Source organism: Zophobas morio, unplaced genomic scaffold (assembly GCF_036711695.1).
Source record: "Zophobas morio isolate AGI-343-1 ecotype UQ-CSIRO unplaced genomic scaffold, CSIRO_AGI_Zmor_V1 ptg000019l, whole genome shotgun sequence".
Classification (NCBI taxonomy): domain Eukaryota; kingdom Metazoa; phylum Arthropoda; class Insecta; order Coleoptera; family Tenebrionidae; genus Zophobas; species Zophobas morio.
Window position 1 is genome coordinate 531,575 of NW_026972124.1, and position 20,686 is coordinate 552,260.

General features: G+C 35.2%; 1 protein-coding gene across 1 annotated transcript in view; it reads right to left on the minus strand.

Moving 5' to 3' along the window:
* LOC135131133 (plexin-A2) overlaps positions 1–20,686 on the minus strand; it is a 67,028-nt gene that overhangs the window by 1,613 nt on the left and 44,729 nt on the right. Inside the window, exons 4-16 of the mRNA XM_064058702.1 lie at positions 14,735–14,863; positions 11,968–12,068; positions 4,362–4,491; positions 4,143–4,305; positions 3,885–4,093; positions 3,493–3,826; positions 3,093–3,439; positions 2,791–3,023; positions 2,443–2,728; positions 2,143–2,388; positions 1,038–2,081; positions 798–981; positions 37–747 (exon numbers count right to left, since the gene is read on the minus strand). Of these exons, the coding sequence (XP_063914772.1) occupies positions 37–747; positions 798–981; positions 1,038–2,081; positions 2,143–2,388; positions 2,443–2,728; positions 2,791–3,023; positions 3,093–3,439; positions 3,493–3,826; positions 3,885–4,093; positions 4,143–4,305; positions 4,362–4,491; positions 11,968–12,068; positions 14,735–14,863 (4,117 nt within the window). The remainder of the gene's footprint in view (positions 1–36; positions 748–797; positions 982–1,037; positions 2,082–2,142; positions 2,389–2,442; positions 2,729–2,790; positions 3,024–3,092; positions 3,440–3,492; positions 3,827–3,884; positions 4,094–4,142; positions 4,306–4,361; positions 4,492–11,967; positions 12,069–14,734; positions 14,864–20,686) is intronic.

Sequence of the window (20,686 nt, forward strand, 5' to 3'; positions counted from 1 at the left end):
CTCTTCGGTTTACGAATACCTACTTAATACACTTACCTAACCTATGATCGGATGTGGAGCAGGAGTCCATGAATGTTTGAGCAACTACAGATAAACACGAATCCACAATATTTGACTTGTGTATGTCGAACACGAAATTAGGATTTTTTATAATATTGACCCAAAACCTAAGCGGTAAGGAATTACTTTTCCAAGTGTGTACGACTTCAGGATCAGAGATGCCATGTTGTAATGCTTGATCATCTAAGAAGTCAAACATGTATTTGATGGCAAGTGGTAACGCAGATCCTCGATGGGCAGTGCTGAATATGGTTTCGAACAAATCGTCCACGAACTTTTGTAGAGTACCTTTCGTAGCTAAAAGTCGCGTCAGATAGATTTCTGAAACCATTTTGTTCCCCCTTTCCCCTTCTTTCTGATTATCGTTGTCGTGATGTTTAACGAGGTGCCAAACTTTTAACCCTTGATCTTGATCATGGTTTAGCGGACTCGTTGCGCGACTTAATGGCGGACTAGCCGAACTGAACTTACTAAGATTTAAAGTCTCATACTTATGCGACTTTTCATTCTTTTCAGAGAAAATGCTTAAATTATAAATGGAACTTTGCTTTGACACTAAATTTAGACATCCTCCATCTGGGACTCTATAATGGTTGAGGGTATTTCTACGTTTCCAATCACCCTCTATCTTATTAGTACTATCTTCGTCATACAAAATTAAACGACCGGACGTTCCCGTACGCCATTCTGAAAATTAAAATAAATAAGAAGGTACGAAATGAGTCAATAGTACAAACCTAAATCTAAATCATCTTTTCTTGGCCTTTGCGAGTATGGGGTCGCCCTATAAATCGTATCTAAAGATTTCTCTTTCACTTGACTTATCGTATCACAGTCCAACACTTTCACAGGGACATTTTCTGTGTTTAGGTCGAGTCCACCGACAAAAACAGCTTGTTGCGAAATAGAAACATATACTGTCTAAAATGAAAACAACAAATGTACTCAGGTATATCATACATATCATCAAAACTTACCATAGGCTTAAAATCTATTGATTGTCTGATAAGTTTTTCTTCGCTGAGAGAGTACCGAGCTTCTGACGTAATGGCGTCAACGGGCCCTTTGTCAACTTGTTGTTTTACTGCTCTGAACAACATAAAAAGTGGTTCCCCGGCACATTCGCGCAGAAATTTGTACAATAAGAATGTAAACCAAGCACTAAGCATTTTCTCAGCAACACTTTCCGTACGTCTTAGAAGTAATTTCGGATGACTTTTCCCTTCCATACACTTTTCAATAAGTTCGGCTAGAAGCGTTTTTAATATGTCGGTACAATACTCCATCTTACTCTGAAGAGTAACCATGATTAACGAAGCGACATTAACTTTATCCCTCATAGAAAAATATCTGTTGCTTTCTAAAGTTCTAATGAACAGCAACAGGAACGTTTTATTCATGATCAGTTGTCCGAAACACCTCAACCCCTTCTCTTTTCTAATAAGTTCCGGTCTTTCCCATTGCAAGACGGCGTGATCGTCGACATTCGGGAATAAAATTTTCATAGCATAAGTTCTATAATCCAAGAACGGAATACCACCAGAGGTTAGATCCCCGGTTAGATCCGTCATTTCAGTTTGCAACTCCGCGAATGCCTCTTTACATTCGGCGGCGACTCTCAGTTCGAGTATATCCATTTGTTCTTGCATATTTTTAAGTACGCGGTTACTTTCGGTCGATTTGCGTCTATAGGCGATCAAAAACCCGCTGAATATTAAAATGATGACGACCACGATTCCTATTGCTGCGATCATCGTGGGTTTGGAAATAGGACCGTTTAGGCCTTGAGCAGGCGAATATGACAAATGTCCGATGTTAAACTTGAGGGATCCGCCCACGATAACTGTAACTTCGGGTAATGCTTCTCCGTTTACCTGTCCTTCACTGTTCACGGCTGGGGGTTGCGTTTCTGGCGGCCGGCATGTTAACTGTTGTCTTGATAATGAAGTGACATTACAAAAGCTATTTCCTATCCTCACTTTAACATCTGATTCTTGGCAAGCGCGATCTATGTTTTGACCCTAGAAATAGGAAAAAAACAAAATTATACACTGATGTTTAGTAGGTATGTGGTACTCTTACGTTGATGTTGAGATACTCGGATTTGTAGTACTTCACTTCTTTATCGAACGGTATGAAAACTGGATTCGGGAATAGAAGAAAGGGAGAAAAATTATTATTGAGTGTCAGATTTTGCACTCCCGATACGTTGTCCATACGGAAACCGTATTCCAACTTTAAAGGATTATCGGCGTCTAATTTCGAATCATCGGCTTCGATTACTGGGCTGCTACACGTCATGCTGGTGTTACTTTGTACGCTGCATTCCTATAAAGCATGCATGAAGGAAGTTTAAAGAGAACATATGCGGATCGCACTTACGCTTATGAACATTTTTTGTTCGTAATAAACATACATTTGAGGCTTTTGTATGTATGCCAAATTCTTGCCTGTTACGGATATTCGTATGCCTCCGGCCGGAATACCTTTAGGAACTTTAATCTGACTAGCAACACCAGATTCGGCCGATTCGATTATAGGATCTTCTACATATTCGAATAGTTCTTTTTCGAAGTACCTGTCTCCCTTGTCAAATTTCATTCGCAGTTTTTTGGTTCCGATTTTATCCGACGCACTCGTGATGCATAGAGCTTGATTTTGATCGGTTCTGGAAAAACAAAAACAAAACCGAACGTACATCTTTAACTCAATTGTAAAATTCGTACTTACGAAAGTATTCGACAAGGTAAATCCCCGATGAAAGCCTGTATGTTACTACCGGCGTTCATATATTTTCCGGTAATTTGTAGCATCGTGCCGCCTGATTTAGGGCCATATTTTGGCGATATTCCGGTAATTACCGGATCGACGAAATTAAAATGCGTTTTTGATTCGCCTCTGTAGTCCTCAACGCGAACCAAGACGGGTCCGTGCCGCGCTTCGTTTGTACCAGGACCGTCGACCTGTAGTTTTTTTTTTTTTCAATATATCGAGAATTTTTGTGTAGACGAAATGTTTTTATCTATTCTTACCTTGCAAACGATTTGTTTTGTTTTTATATACAGGTGTTCGTACGGTTGACAGTTGATGCCGGCAATCATGACACCGGTGTAAATATCCTGGAAGGTTTTTCCTAAATTGATACCTCGTATGGTGATGTTGGTCCCGCCTTCCCAAGGCCCCAATTCCGGACTGAAAGATGTAACCTCAGGATTTGGACATGTTTGACTTCTGTTAAGCCACACCGCCGAGCCGCGTTCGCATTGATCTTTGACTTCGCAACGATCAGAACTTTGACACCAGCCACAATCGTACTTTTTTGCTAGTGCTAGACACATCCCACAATTATCGGCCATATCGCGGCATCGGTAAATTACAACTGAAATGTTAGCAAATTGCATGAGCGTTCGAATAGTATTCGGATTTACTCACTGTGAATGTTGTCTGGATTATCTAGGGGTTTCGAACCTCCCCAAATAACGGCAAAAGTGGCCGTTATGTTTGGTGCTCTGGACGTGTACGAGAATTCCATTTGATCGCAGTAGATCGTGTCACCGAGCAGTTGTGCATTTACGCTAGTTACTCTTCCTTCGATATTAAATTGGCAAACAAACCGCGTTTGAACTATAAATTGACCTATAATATGCACTTTAACTTTGATTGCTTTCTTAATTCCTGATGCGACTAGTATTTCCGGTGAATTTCCAACAGTTGCATTAATCGTAGGACAAAATGCAGGACCTGACCGATAACTTGGACCGGCTCTCTAACAATTAATTTATAGAACATAGAACAAAATCACAACTAGGTATTCAATAACTTACGCTAACGCCCGTAACTAGAATGTCGTTTCGACAATTTTCTGCCGTATCGTGCGTACACCTATGACCATCAACGCACCAATCGCATGGAAAAGACGACGAAACGCATTGCGTACACGAGCTGTAGGTGTTGCAATCGAAAAACGTAAAATTCGTTGCTACAAAATCCGGTCCGGACGTCATTCGAACTGACAATTTAGCAGTAAAGTGGTCTAAAACGTGTTTCGTCAGTATCGGCTGACAACGCTTGAATCGACTTACGCTGGCCTGGTGGAATGGATGGCAGCAAATCCGTTCTTGGTGTGGTACAATTAACGCCAGATCCTTTTCTAGTTGCGTTAGTTATTAATGGTTTATCAAGAACAGTGAATGCACATAAAAAATGTCCGGTTAAACTCGGCAGATTGTCAATTATGAGGTCCAACTGAAAAATGAAAGACCATTATATTGATGTCAAATTAAGTGTGAACGCTTTTATACCGTTCGAGCGGTCGTTCTTTGGAGCTGATTTGGAATAACCGAAGTTATTGTTGTGCACCTTCCGCTTTTATAACTAATCCAATATAAAGGATCTTTGGCAGCATCTTGACAGTCCGAACGAAGACTGCACCTAAAAACAACGTACAGAATTCAATTTACTTTCAAACTTCATAATTATGTTTATTAAAACTTGGTTATCAACCAATTAGTTGCGATCGAATATTCGAAGTCGTTAAAACGAATCCATATTATTGACTGCTATGATAAATGCCAGTAGCCTATTCTCTCTGATGGTATTATCTCTTGGAGTTTTGGAAAAAAAAATGTGCCCAAGTTTTTCGTGTGAGTTTTCAAATACTTAGGGGCAAAATACAAAATAGTAATTAACCGTCCGATTATTATTATCATAAGTCCTAGGTAAGTCAACGCAGGATCGAGTGAGTTATACATGTGCCTTTTACGCGATTCAATAAAAGTGGAGAAATTGCAATTGAGCTGCAAAACTAATAAACCATCTAAGATATCGACTTGAAACCGAAACCGAGCTGTTTGGGAGGAGAAACAAAACCAATTATGAACCAGAGACTGCAACCTGTCTCTTGAGATTTTGAAGTGAAAATATTAAATTAAAGTAGTATGACTCGTGTTAGCAGGCGATAAAAAGAAATGCATGACAAAAGTCGAAATGATTAGAGGAAAGGAGCTAATTAAACGAGTTATGTGGAAGCGGCAGTGTCGTAAAAGTTGCAATTGTGGGAACGTTACTGAGGGTTCGGTAATATTCCAAAAGATACCGTTAGCCGAAGATCGTGTCCTGTAATAATGAGCAATGAGGAAATCGCGAAAATAGTTGGAAATTTAACCGAACCGTTAGACCGCCGAGCGTATTTAGTAGAGAGCAGGGTTGTCGACGCACAAAGTTGTTTATAAAGATTGCATTCCCTTTATTCATCGCTTCGAACTGCGGCGAAGAGTCAGTTTAGACAAGATGTCTGATGTTCTTTTTTTGTCAAAAATAAAACAGCACTATAATAAAAACATTAAATTCTGATAGTTATTGTTCGGACGAAAGTTTAACTACATAGTTTGCAGTTTTGGGATCAAAATACGCAGGATATTGTAAATTGTGTTTCGGTCCGTATTTAAGTCCGGTCTAGGGTCCATTTAAAAACACTTAATCCGTGTACGCTTTAGCGAAATGGCAGGTTTGTAGACAGCTTTAATTTTTTGGATATAATGCGAATGAATTTTAATGTCTGAAATTAAGTGAAGGTGAAAAGCAGATTTGAAGGCAAGGAGCAACTTATAGATTTGCATGGGCCGAGGGAAAAGCTGCCAGATATTGCATGTCAGAAGGCGGTGGAATGAAGGAATCCACATAATTAACTAGGGGGTAGAAGTGAAAGAACGTGGGTAAATTGTAAACTATCAACATAACCAACAATAACACCTGAATCTCCCAGGAAGGAATTGAAATTACTTTTTGGACAAAACAAATGACAATTAAGAAAATTGAAGAAGTGTGATCACGCAGATATTTCGCGATTTGAAAATTTCTGAAGACAAATGAAATTAAATTTGAGAGTTTGAATTACGGTAATTGAATGAAATAAAAACTAAATCAATGCGATACGTGCGGCAATTATGAAACCTTCTTTTTTAATTTTATTTCCAAAACTTGTAAATTTAATGTTATCAAGTTTTCTAAATGCAGAGAGAAGCTCTTAAAAAGACACAATTAATTCTAGAAGAAAATTTTATACTCGAATAAATTGATAATAAAAGCCCCGAAATATGTAATTACAAGTTTTAATTGCCGAAAGCATAGAATTATTATTGAAGAATTGATATTAAAACTTCGGATGGACAATTATGAATCCTTGAATGATAAATATCCTAAAGAGAAAAATTTCCGCGCCGACACATTCGGGGGAATAAATTGTATGTACATGTTATAAAATATTTGTTAGGAGCACTCTACCACCTAATAAATTTCCTTAAATTCATTGCGGAAACAAATTCCATCCCCTCACTTTTCAAAGAATTTTCAGGCAATATCTAAACTTAATTACGTTCATTAGAATTCTAAACTTATTAAAGAATTTTAGGCATGCTTATTACATTGTTCTGTATGTATATAGTAGGTAATTCACTATTTCCCCCTAAAAATATGCTACTACTTCTAATTAGTAATAGTCATCTATGAGCACTCGCGCCTGCGTGTAGAACCTGATGGGGTAGCTTTATTTATTGTTCCATCTGTTATGAATGGAGGTAACTCATTTGCGCTGATGCGTTGCATTAGAAACGTAATTTCCGAAAATTTAAATTACTTCCGACAAGGATAGTATGTACGTTTATACCTTCGCGTCATTTTAATGCTCCAATGTCAGAAAAGGTGTCCGAATTGTGTGACGATCCCACATTTTCGATAACATCAAACTTACGTATATGTTTAACGTATGTGTTTAATACATATTAATTATATTTTTATTGTTACAAGATAAACACGTCCTACGGTTTCTCTCTTTTTTTTTTAATTCGCATTTATTTTTACCATTCGTCAAACGCTTCCAACTGATAAAAGAACAAAGAGATTTAAAATTAAAATGAGATTAATAACCAACAGTCGCTCAGATAAATAAAATGTGTCGGTACTATCAGTTTCATAAAAAAGTGACTCATACTTATATTAGTCATGCTATCATTGGGTTTTTATCCGCTTAAAAATAAAACATCGTTTATGCAATTTACTCTCGACACATTTTATTTATCACAATCAAGAATTTATTTTACCTGAAAAGATTCTCTTTTATAATAATTTAAATTAGGAGTTTTCGATTAAATTTTAAAAATAAAGCTTACTCCTCAATTACATTAAAATAAACAAGCAGATCCCTCACAAGGGTCTCCAATAAGCAGTTAATCGCAGATTGAATATACTTTCATTGGTACGTACGACCAGTAAGCTTAAAAATGCTGGAATTTAAAGTCACATGTGTTTTTAGTTTTCTGAATCACATAGTTTAAAGACGTTTACAATATCGGTGATGCAATTATTAGCTGAAAGTGCATTTTTAGACTACATTTCAGTAATAAAAGTCATTTTAAAAGTTCTACATAAACTGATACATTTTGATTAACGACTTTATATGCTTCTGATAACCTTAAAACGTTTGAAAGATTTCAGAGAATCCGGTTTTGAAGTCTCAAAGTTAAATTCTAAAATGTTGTTATAAAATTTTGATTTTTACTTCTCGAGCGTAAGCTAAGGAAGTATAGTAATTGAGCCCATCGGACGAATTGCCACTTTTTCTTATAAACATCTGGCTGCCTGGGGTAAAAAATGAAGACGGATTATGAAACTACATGTGTAAGACTATGTTATTTTATAAAATTTAAATAACATTTACTATATACAATTCTGAGGTAACGTAATCACATTGTTGCTGGTGATGATTGGACAATATTTGTTTAGCGTTTTACCATCCATATGATATTCATAAAATTTGACAACAATCGGTCTAGTAGTTTTGGAGATTATCTGTCTAATAAAGGGCAGATAGGTAGAAGGACGGACGTACGGACAGACAAACAGACATTCGGACAGACAGATGGGCAAGCAGGAAGTAAAAGTAGGTCTCCCATCCGTCTGTATATCGTCTGTTGGCGATTTTATTAGAACAGTAATCGTCAAAACCAATGGACAGAGTATTGTGAAATTTTAGACTTATTTTAAAAATAACGTATAAATTGTAAAATGTTTACTAGAATTTGTTCATCTCCATCAAACATGGACGGAAGTCGATTTAAAATCTAGTTGCTTAAATGGCCTCCAAGTGTGTGTCTTCGCGCCATAGTACTCACGCTCTTTAGTGACATTTCGCATTATTTGTTTTTAATAGATACTGATATAGTTTTTAAAAGCAATATCTGGTAAAATATCTATTTACAGATTTTGTAGGATTCGGCGCTTGTTACAGGTAAATCGACTCTTTTCGTTGCCTGTGTGGTTAAATTCAGTCGCCGCAATTGTTGCGTTAAAACACACATTTTTTGTTTGTTTCGAATAAAATAGGCGTTTAATTATTTAAATTTAGGAATTTTAGACGCGAAATGGACTGGTTGTGAATTCGTATCTCACATTCACAAATGTTTCTAGGAGAATTATCCGTACATTTGGGTTTGCAAAGGAATTAACATGTACCAATTTCACGAATTTATTGGTCAACGCTGGCTAGTCTATTTAGTGGGCGATTTTCCAACGGTTCATTGTTTCAAATCTAAACACCCACAATACACAAATAAGGAGCTAATATTTTTATGAATTACGCAATGGAAATGGACATAACACACCATGGAGAACCAAATTTGTTTAAAAACTGACCAAAAAATAATTAGTTGATGATGTGTCGAAATGTTGGTTATCTTATTAGTTTTAACGAAAGATTAATTCCGGTGCATCTTTGGTATCGGAAATGTAGATGGCAATCACGGAATTACTAGGATAATTTATAGAGGGCTAGTTTGCATAGGATTATATGTTTCTGAAACCATTTATTATGGAGGATTTCAAACAAATCACTGCTTTGGGTTTGTCTTATTTACTGAGTTTTCCTTTTTACTTCCCGTCGACTGGTTCTTTACTTTTACATTTTCAAGACCCCTACAGTACGAAGAAATAGGTCCTCCGTTTCTGTCTGCCTGCCGTCCCGGATTTTTATTAGACAGATAATTTCCGAAAGTCAAATTTTGTATTTATATTAGGAATATCATGTAGACGGTAAAACGCTAAGCAAAATGTATCTAATCATCCCCACCAATAATGTGATGATGTCATTCCAAAATTGTACATAGTAAATGGGTTTTAAATAGTATAAAGTAAGATAGTCCTAAACATGTAGTTTATGACTCCGTGTTGAGTTTTTACCCGCAGATTTTTGGGAAAAAAAAAGAAACATTTCGCAATTTAATTTTGAGTCTGCAAAACCGAATGGTTTTCAGATGTTTTAAAGTTATGATAAGCATAATACACTTTATTCAAAATATATTTGCTTATCCCCTCCAAAAAAATGGCGATGTCAGCCCCAAATTTTGCCGAATAAATCCTATCTAAAATGTCAAAATGTGGTAAGTCTATTCTTGTGATTTGGATTTACTTATACAGGGTGACTCAAAAAATTAATGAATGTGTGAATTTATTTTATTTATTTAACCAGAAACTGCAAAATCGAATTCTTTCAAATCTTGGAGATGTTTTAATGTTATCATAAGCATAGTAAATTTTTCATCAAAATGTATTTGCTCATTCGCCTTAAAAAATTGACGACGTCGTTTCAAAATATTTTTTAGATTTGCTTATAAAGGCGATCTCAAAAAAAAAAAATTAATGCCTGAGTCAATTTATTTTATTGATCAATGATGATAAAACTTTAACAATTTTTAACTTGATAAAAAGTTCCTGACAAAACCAAAATTTTGCCGAATAAATTCCACCCAAAATGTTGAAAATCTTATGAGTTTTTACTAGTGATTAATCATTAGTCATATTTTTTAAATTCACTTTAACAGGTGGCTCAAAAAAATTAATGAATGAGTCAATTTATTTTATTGATTAAATCAGGAACGGCTCACTCCATTTTCCCAGAAAATTTTGAGAAAACAGTGGTGTTATTTTTGCATTACACTGCACCAATCCAAGTTGATACACGTGTCCTTGCAAAAATGTTGCTGACGTCATCACAAAATCATGTAGTAAAGAAAAAACTTTCGACCATTTTTTTAATATTAGACGTGTTATCCATACCTTAAATGTCACAACGACATTTTTCAATTGTTGAAATCAAGGAACATGTTGTATCAACAGAAAAACAGTGTTACCCGCCGACCTACAACTCTTCAATGGCCAATTAATAGGGATTTGAAGCGTCAAACTCGAGCCGAATTTAAACTCACCTACATCAGAGACTGAGAGGCAATGAAATAAACATCATGTAAATTCTGAAAGATTTGTGGCAAGGCACTGTTTTTTCTGTCAATAAGTGTCGGAATTAGGTAAGGTAAGATCAACGAAAGACGTCCTTTGACCGTGCTGGACCAGCACTATGGGCTGCTATTCGTGGGGAATGGGGCAGATAGCTAAAAAACCAAAGCCAACTGAAGAACCATTTTTGTAGATCGCACGTTATTACTTGTTGCAGTCGTTTTAATTTTTAATGCAGTTTCAGCTGTCACGGTGACTATTTTACTAGTCGAATGGCCATTAAAACACATCAACGGTAAAAAATATATACATCTATCTACTTGTGTATGTAAAAGGGCCTTTTACGACTGTATCTTTTACATTTTTTTTTTTTTTGTAATAAGAAAAGGAAACGGGCGAAGGGAAAACCAATTTAGTACTTGTAAAACCTTACATGTATGCTATATAATATCAATTTTTATGAGCACTCGGGATAGGATTGAAATTATAAAAGCATAAAAGGACTTTAGTATTTTGTCAGACGTTGGCTTATAGATAAGCACATAGATAGCTATTGGGGCTTAATGTATAATTTAATATTTATGGCAGTTGTAATGTAATGGTTGACAAATTGGGGATCGTTGACGGAATATTGATTTTACCATTAGTGCACCTGGATACGAACGGAAGTGAAATGCTTGGTTTTGATGAACAATTAGAACAGTGATTGTCTATCCTCTAATTATTAAAGCCAGGCCGTCACAAAATAATTCATGAACTTTTTACATCGTCCCTGCCACGATTTACTTCTCTACATTTCATTCCCCCTTTATAATATATCAACTTGCAAACGCCATGAACACTGATGTATTATGAATAACAGAATTACAAGCAGTTCGAAAAACAATCACTGATCGGGCAGTACTGTGATAAATTTTTTCCAGGTTATAGAACTTTAGTTTTTCATATACCACTACTAATATCTAAAACTGTTTAGCTGGAAACCATAAACCAAAAAGTTAGGATAAAGTTCATTTCACTGTTAATATTAAAATTTTCAATTACCCTTGGAAAGTTTTCTACACGCCCTAAATTAAATCTCGGTTCGCTTCGAGATATATTAAATCTTTCTAATGCGATTTCGCGCCATAATTTATAACAATTACCAAATGACTCTTGGATCGGACATTCATAACGTACTGTGATGTATCCATAAATAACGCAATCCTCAAAGTAAAGTTAAATTTTTAAATAACACCCGTACACACATAAAACGGTTTAACATAATTTCCTTGTTTTAGTTTCCTCTTTGCAACCTCCAGTTGCAACCACAAATTAAGGCCTTTGACAAAAATCGTGTCCGTTGTGTTGTAACTTGTAGCAAATAACAATTACAACATTTAATTTAAAATAAAATTGGTTTGTTGTGAAGAAGAATGCCGTTTACCTGTGGCCTTACGATAGAATGTCAAGGTCTGTGTGGGTTTATATTTCAACTAGCAAGAGAATGGATTATTGTTGTATCCCCACCAGCGTCGAAGATAAATTGCAATTGTAATTAAAATGTTTTCTGCTTGATTACAATAGGTTTACATGTTTTCTTTTTTACATTCTTTTGTTGAAATAGCGAAAAACCGAACTTACTTGTTTTCTAGAGAGCACCACCCACAGTATGGATCTTTTGCACCGAGGCATTCCAAGCAACTTCTGTACACGCTGCATTCTTGCACTTTTACTTTCGACACCTAAAACAAATACCAACGTTAAAGAATACACAACGGGTGTTCAATTGAAAAAATCCATCAAGTTGGTGTTGATTTTTTGTAAACGTCATGAAGTATGTCTGCAATAAGTCTAAAATCTAAAAAGAATAACGAACAACACTTTTTCGCATAATAAAATTAATGCTGTTCAATACTTTTTAAACTAAAAGATTTTACGCACTTTTGTTAGACTCTGCTGCATGTGATGCACATTTATAGCAGCCGTTTGAAAGATACTGTTTTTAAGATGAAGCCACAAGAACAAATCAAACAGTGTCAAACCACAGCAGCGACGGGGTCAAACAATAATATCATTACTTTAAATAATTATGCGATTGTCAAAAAACTGTTTTAAAAAAATTACTATTTCCACTGTAGAAAGAATCCTTTTGAAAAAATTCAATCGCAGTTCTTTGTCATCTAGCTGACAATGGATTCTAAAGTTTGACTTCTACATCTTACTGAGAGTACAGCCTGTTGTAAACATGATTTTATTCATGATTTCCTTCAAAAACTAACGACGTCTTCAATTGAACTCCCGGTACCTACATATATACAAATACACGTCACATTTTTTTTTTTTTGTTATGAATTGCAGGAATTTCACGCTAGTTTGAAAGAATACTCACAATTTAAAAAAAGACATGCACATAAATTGAAAATCGACTATAATTACTGGCGTACTTTATATAAAAAGTTGAAACATTACTATAATGACGCAAAATTTTTATATCCCATGTCGCAGATAGATATTGAAACTGTAAACGCCATTGTTTTTAACTTGTAGTAGGACGTCCAAGTTAGTACATTGCAAAAATGTCGCATATATAGTATTGGCGTCGCAACAAACGCCTTGTTTTTTTTTTTAATTTTAACGCATATATTTTATGAGGGAGTTGTGTTGTATTAGTTTTAACTACAAAAAACTGGTATAAAATTATTTAGATCGAACATCCTTCGCCCCTGAAGTACAGGCGAAGGAACATATTCTTCACATAGTTAATTCACGTTTTAGTACGGAGAAGACGATTGCATGAATGGCAAAGATGTTTACATAAATATTATGAATAAAACCATCGTTAGTATAATTTTGCATAATTTAATATTTGTTAATAAATAAATACTTAGATTGACAAATCGTCAACTGTGCAACGGTTATGTGGAGCACCCTCATTTTCGGAAGTTATCAATAAGGAATTATAAATCACCCGAAACTCGAAGGGTTTCGTTGTAGGTATCGCGCTACTTACAAACTTAATAATTTATGCAGGATAATGTTTTGCAAATTTTATCACTATTAAACCCAAAAGGGGGATTAAAAGAATTTTAACATTTCTGGAAGGGACATTTATTTCGTCCATGTTTACATTATATCGGAAGAATCTTAAGGAAATTACTTTTTGTTGTTCCTTGTTAAAGAAAGAGGGAAATTTTTACTAGCGAATTGTCGTGCTTGTGTAGATGCGATTAAAGAAAAAATAAAATTTTAATGCTGGCAAAAATAGACGTCACGTCGCGTACTTTCCCCAGCTGCGGCAAAACACCTATTCCGTAAGTTAGAAAGGTCTAAGAACACGCACAGAACCCTCGTGTTCATGCTAAGGCAAGGCACGCACAAGACGATATACCCAACGCCTTAGACAGTACGCATGCGTTATTTCAAAAGAGAGGAGCAAACTTTTCATTGATCATATTTTCCTTTTCGAATGAGTCAAGTTTATTGAGTGGTCGTGGTGCGGCCGAATTCAATTCTGATTGGCACTTTTAAAAACAACAAAGAAACATTTTCTGCTTTTTCGCCGATCGTTCTGAGACAATATACCCGTTGTATTTTAGTAATAGTATTATTGCTACTGCTACCACTACTACCATTATTATTGCTACTACTACTGCTGCTACTGCTACTGCTACTGTTACCATTGTTATGGCAGGAACTTGTAATGTTTTTTTTTTTCATAATATAATATGCGTTGCTATTTGTGGACCATATAAATTAAAGTAATTATTACGTTATCATTATTATTGCATTATGTTCGGGGAACGAAAAAATGGTCGAGTCTTCCGATGGCGTACACTGTCAATTAAGATAAATTGATAGCTGTCGTCGAGCGGAAATCAAATCAATATCAAAAAGTCGTCCCTTTTCTGTTTTGCTACTTCACTATTGCGATTAATATCTTCTAATAAAAGTCTTTGGGAAATGTAAGTAAAGTAATCCAGGCAGGGAGTTAGCCGGGTTGCCTCTAAATAAAATTACGGAATAGGGATTTAGAACAACCGTATTTAACTGTTGTTGGAGTTAAGTGTTGCAAGGCATTTCGAACGATCGATTTTGTTATATATTTACAGCTGTATGTGTAACACATTTTCAAAATATACGGTGAAAATAAAACAAATTCTGCGAACATTCAACGCGTAAATGAAGTAAATAGCCAAAACGCTTTTTGACAAAAGGTGTCGCTATATGAAGTGCATACAAGAGTCTAAAAAGAGGGTGGAAACAATGAAATCTATTGGGGCGATTTCCAAACTGTCATCGGAGGTCAAATATTTATTGAATCGTTGAAGTGATTAAATCAATAACGACCAACGTATTGTAGGTACATCAGTTCAATGTTTTTAAAACTCATAATCATAAAAAAACTGACCTTTTTCTCTGTCATGACGTACAGGTGCATTAGTTGTGAATCGAAATGTAGATCTGGATTTACTGGGGAACCTTCTTCTACAGTCAAATCGCCATATTCTAAAGCCGAGGAGCGAGATTCCACCACCACCTGAAATAATAAATGCAAATTAAAAACGGACGCCAACAAAACTTGCATCAATCGAAAATAATTATTAAAGTCTAATTTGAAAATAAACATCGAATGCTGCTCAAGATTTAAACCGCACATGCAATATTAAGGAAGACATCGTACCGGGTTTGTCAGAGCGAAAAAGATATTCGACACCCGACAGGCCCGACTTCACGTTTCGATTTAAATTAAATTCAGTAAGAACGTATAATTTTTGGAAAAGTTTCTATTAGCAGCGGACACATTGCTGTCGACTTTGTGGTCGAAGCTGGGGTTTTCTCTCGTAAATTGATAATCCATCATTAGCGTTGGGCATGGCAATTTCGATTTTCTTGTGCAAACTCTGCAGTAAAAAAGGGCATAAAATGAGAAACGAACTGATGTTGAAAACTCATTTATGAAGGACGGGATTAATAGAGTTGTTACATAACGGACGCACGATAGCCGCGCTGAAGCTGTCTGGTCTCATCTTTAGCCAAGTTTAACTTACATCGATTCTCCCTAGTTCGGCCTACTCTGTTCTTGTAATAAGATTTGCTGTGGTCCTCACCTGCGCCGATCCAGACTTATTCCCAAGACAACTATTTAAAATCCCCGTTGCTATTTTACTCCCGGCAAGTAAAATTACCCTCACAACGAAATTTATCAGGTCAACACTGCAGCCACAAATTACAAACAGTACTTCATACAAAACAATAAGTCTGTACGTGAACATACGAAACGTGTCCCCTGAACGGTACGGCTAACAATGTTTGGTTAATCCTATGTTATATTGTTGCATCGCCCCATCCATCCACAACAGGGGTTTAGGGATGTATGAATCACACAACCAGATATACATTCCACGTAACTTGCGCAAAGCAATCGGTACTGTAATTATAAACTTACTTTCAAATTGCATTTAACTTTTGATAAAATCGCGACTTGTTAATTTACACAAATTAGGTTTTGAACAAGGTTCTAGTATCTACTGTCAATCCCAAATCAAACAATAGATGCGTAAAAATTTACATGCATTTTTACATGATTTTCGATATTCGCCCTCACGGGCACATTTTCATGTACTATACAAAATTATGTCGATCCGAAAAATTAGAAGAGGTCACTTTTCAAATGATATTGCTATTTCTGATTTTCGCATATTCTCTCGATATCACAAAATCGATTTTGTAATTAATAATTTTAAATAACGTTGTTCAATACACTATATGCAAGTCTGACAATATCGTAACAAAAAATAATTGAATTTGTCTGAATTAAAATTTCATGCCACGTCGATACTGTTAATTTCATCAACACACAAAATGTTTAGTTAATATTCTCTGTCCTAGGTCTGCAATTAAAATTTAATGATTTGTGTCCACTATTTCAGCTTTATCTTATCATCATCAAACATGAATAATTTCGCGTTGTACCTAATTAAACAATCCATCTTAACTCATAATATAACAACATACATGCAAACTTATAAATAATAAGGAGGGTCCAATCTTCAATAAACATTTTTTCATATTTTATAACATAACGTCTAGAGGAGCTCCACCAGTTTGCCCTAATTTACAATAGACACAAAGCATAATACATAAACTTGAAATACCCCTCTTCACAGTTGAAATAATTTCAACTTTATGCACAAACTATTACTTTTGAATGTTGCTATAGAATTCTGTTGGACAGTTGGCACCACGCTGTATTAGTTGTCAAGTTGCGCGCTAGAATTTCGTACGAGATTGTATTTTGTTTGTTGTTCACAAAAACAACAATTCTATGCAGTTCAAAGAATGACAGGCTGATGACAAGCTGAGCAAGTTTGAGGCATAATGGAAAGAATATAATATATATTACATTCGTCCATGGTTTGAGGTTAGCCAGCTGTCATTCTCTGTTCTGCATTTGCGCAGTTGAACAATTCTTACGTAAATTATTGAGAGTGCAACAAGGTTCGCCGCGTCCATCGACGGTCAACATAGATAAGCATACGCCACACACAAACCAAAAATGTACATTTTTATTTTATAATTATTGAAAGAATCTGTATTTGTTCATCTGTACTTCCGGGGCGAGGGAAGTTCTGTCGAAATAACTTTAGACCAACTTTTTAAACAGATAAGCCCTTCAACATGTTTGCGGTAAAAGCAAACATGACCTGGTAACTGTTGTTGTTTCTTATAAATTATGCACAAATTCAATACTGGTATTGTCGCTCGGTTACAACCCTGAGATTGAGTGGTAGGTGATGAAATTAGAAACAATCAAAGTTTATCGATCGGCTAGTTAAATGCTCTGATTTTTCAAAATTCACGCGCGAATTTTATTTATTAAAAACTCGATTACAATACTTCCTGCCCTTACGATCGGAAAGTAAAAAGAGTAGATCCTAGCACTGAGCCTTGTGGAACTCCGTCGAAGGTAAGCAGATAAGTGGGGTAATTATTTGCAAATACTACTCTATACAGATATTTGCCAAAAAATTTAAATTGCATCATCACATTTTATACCAGGATAAGAACAGTGACGTGTCGAGAACTCCGTGGTCGTCCTGTAAAAATATTAAATTACTAACGAGAAGGTCGCTGGTTTGATTGATTCATGGATCACAATTTTTTAATTGAACAAATCAAGAACGATTTGCCTATTTTCTCGAAAATTTGAAAATACAGTATTATTGGGTCCGCCTACATTTAATAATAATAATAACAAAATAAGAATTATAATAACAGTTACTCATCCATAATAAAGAATGTTTTGCTCCATTGCAGCTTAATTAATAATTTCAGTCGCATCTTCGGTTTTGATGAGACAAAATCTGGATATCTAAGGTGAGAACTCAACGCGGATTCATACACCATGGATTATTTTATAAAATTTAAATGGCGTTTACTAAAAAAATGTTTGGGGAAATATTCAAACTGACGTCATCACATTGTTGGTGGGGATGGATGATTAGCCAAATTTTGGTTAGCGTTTTACCATTTAGACAACATTCGTAACAAGGATATACTTGATAACAATCTGTCCGGTACTTTCAGAAACATAGACAGACGGAAACGCGTACACTAGTGGTCATTCGTCGGATGGACCCTATTACAATATTTCCTCAGCTTACGTTCGTAAAGTAAAAATTAACAAATTCAATTAATTAAAATGAGTAAATATGTAAGAAAAATTACTCGTTCGAGTAATATACCATTTTTGATGCGCACGCGGTGCCCCATGGCTACATAATGGAGAAATGCGGTTTATACTGCTTTATTTTTACCAAATAAGTTGGGAAATAATAAATTGGACATGTAGATCTTCTACTTTTACAATATCGATGGTTGGAATACGATTATAACACGTAAACGTAATCTTTGATATTTATTATTTGTTAAGTATCCGTTGGTGAACGTATATATAAATATATTTAGCTGCGTAACTGTGCCTTTAGTTGTGTGATGTCAAATCATCATCGCGCAGCTGCGAAACTGAATAGCCAACAGTGTTAGTTCTTGAAAGTTTTATCGTAATGTCACAAGGTGATCTTGTGCTTCTGTCGATTTAACTCGAGGGCACTGCAAAGGGATGCGAGATTAGTTACAACTAAAACATGAAATATTGCGTCGTAGGGAACTGATACAATAGATCGTGAACGTCCATACAATAGCTCGTAGAATTGAAGCCGAGTTAAATTCATTAGAACTGTTTTGTGACTGCCATTATATTTTCATTCATTTCCGGAATAGTATATTAATTTTGAGTTCGACTGGTTCATTTTAAAATAATTAATGTTCCTATGGGGTTGTAGTCGTCGACGTCGACAAAAATATAGGAAACGAAATTATCAACGTTATGATTATTCATTCGTATTGAGAAAGCGATGATAAAATTGCTTTTGTCGGTATACGCGACATAAATTCGAGAGACAAATCTTGTGTAAACCAAGTATAATTGAAATATGTGGTGTATTTGAAAAGGGGGCTAACTGTAATCGCTATGTAATCCCAGTCTGATCCTGAGAACTGTAAACAGATGTAGCCGTCCCTATTACAGCTAGCAATTATCACTGCTGGCAACCCTGGACAAGTATGCGAGGGTAGCAACGTCCTTAACTACTTTTTTAAACTATGCGGTTCAACTTTTGCAAACACAAACATAAAAAAATACACAAACATCGAGCAATTAACTCTGCTCGCAATCAATAGAGCAGCTGCGCGGGGGATTTAAATGCCCCTAATATTTATGTAGGAAGCTAGCTTGTACGTAATCCATTAAGTGGTAATATTCTTATACATAAACATATATATCTTTTTATCCAAATATTCGCACACATTAGGACGCACGTGTTATTTTTACACGGAACCCACAATCCTTCGGATGGCTCACTGCGCTCCTTGATTCTTTATAATCTTTAATTCGTCACTTTTGTAGAGGTTCTTCAAACAATTAACACTCGAATCGATAAGAGTAGTGCGTGCGGTATTAAAATGTGCCAAATATTTATAAAATAATTATATCGATGGAGAACACGTAATCTGATCGATTTACCATGACGAAAAGAAAATAAAACGACAAAAGGAACGTTAAAAATATAGTCTCGACAAAAAAGTAATTTATTTTTAAAATTGCACTAAAACCATTAGATACATGATTTGTTTTATTTCTTATTGTCGATATTTGTCCAACGTGGCGAATTTACTATGGTAAAGTAACTAAGGAACCAGAGGACAAAATTTCCTTTCCAACTTAAGACTTTGGGGCGACATATTTGCATAGCACCTTTTCACTGTTTGGATAATTTCCAAATTTATTTATGACGTCTAAAATTTACTAAAATAAACTTTTTGTAGAAGCAGCCTGAATAAAAACTGAAGCACGTATTAATTTTTGACACTGCAGCTTTTATATGGGTTAAAAGTTACATACATCCAACCATGTAAAGCATTTAACATGATTTTGCCATTTTGCTTCAAATAAAATACCCGTTTAAAGCCATTAAACGTGCCAATAAATTCATTTCCACGAAACGAATGAACTCGTATTTATATCTTATAAAATATCCTCCATTAAAAGCTACTCAAGGAAAGCTAGGAAATTCTTTAATGTTATTAATGACAAACCGTGTAATTATCTACTTCAAAAACTGTCGATAAAAAAGTACACACATTTATTAACACGGAGAAAGGTGGGTACAGCATATATTGCAAAAACTTCACAACTTCGGCACAACTTTTTCCACAACCGTAAATATTATGGAATTTAAAATAAAACACGAACGCATGCTTAATATAAAAGTTTTCGTACAATAAAACAACGGGAATATGAATTTCTTGTCTCCAATCAAACTCCCGTCAAAATAAAGTGATTCGCTAAGAACGGAGTGTTTTTAGCACATCAATATGTAAAATATTTCCGAATGATAATTTTAAAGAACAGGAGGAAAAACATCTGCAAATACACTTACTGATATTTCGCGTTCGTCTCCACATTAATAAGAATCGATACAGAATTTTGGTAACGTCCAAATGACTGATTATCCATCCACGACAGCCTCCGTTTAATAATCAGATTAACAAAAATTAGTGGGGCGTTGGGTGTCGTATGACACAAGTTGTTATTCGCCGCTATTCATTGTTATTATTATTATTTTAAGTAATATGTTATATTTATTGTATGATCCTGTTCTCACCACGGAAGGTTTATTTTTTGAGAAACTATTTATTTAGCTTTGTAAAATTCCATCGGGAGTAAAAGGAATCGATCTTCTAATATATTTAACATTAAATCAATAAGTAAAATATGTACAAGTGGATGGTTTTATCC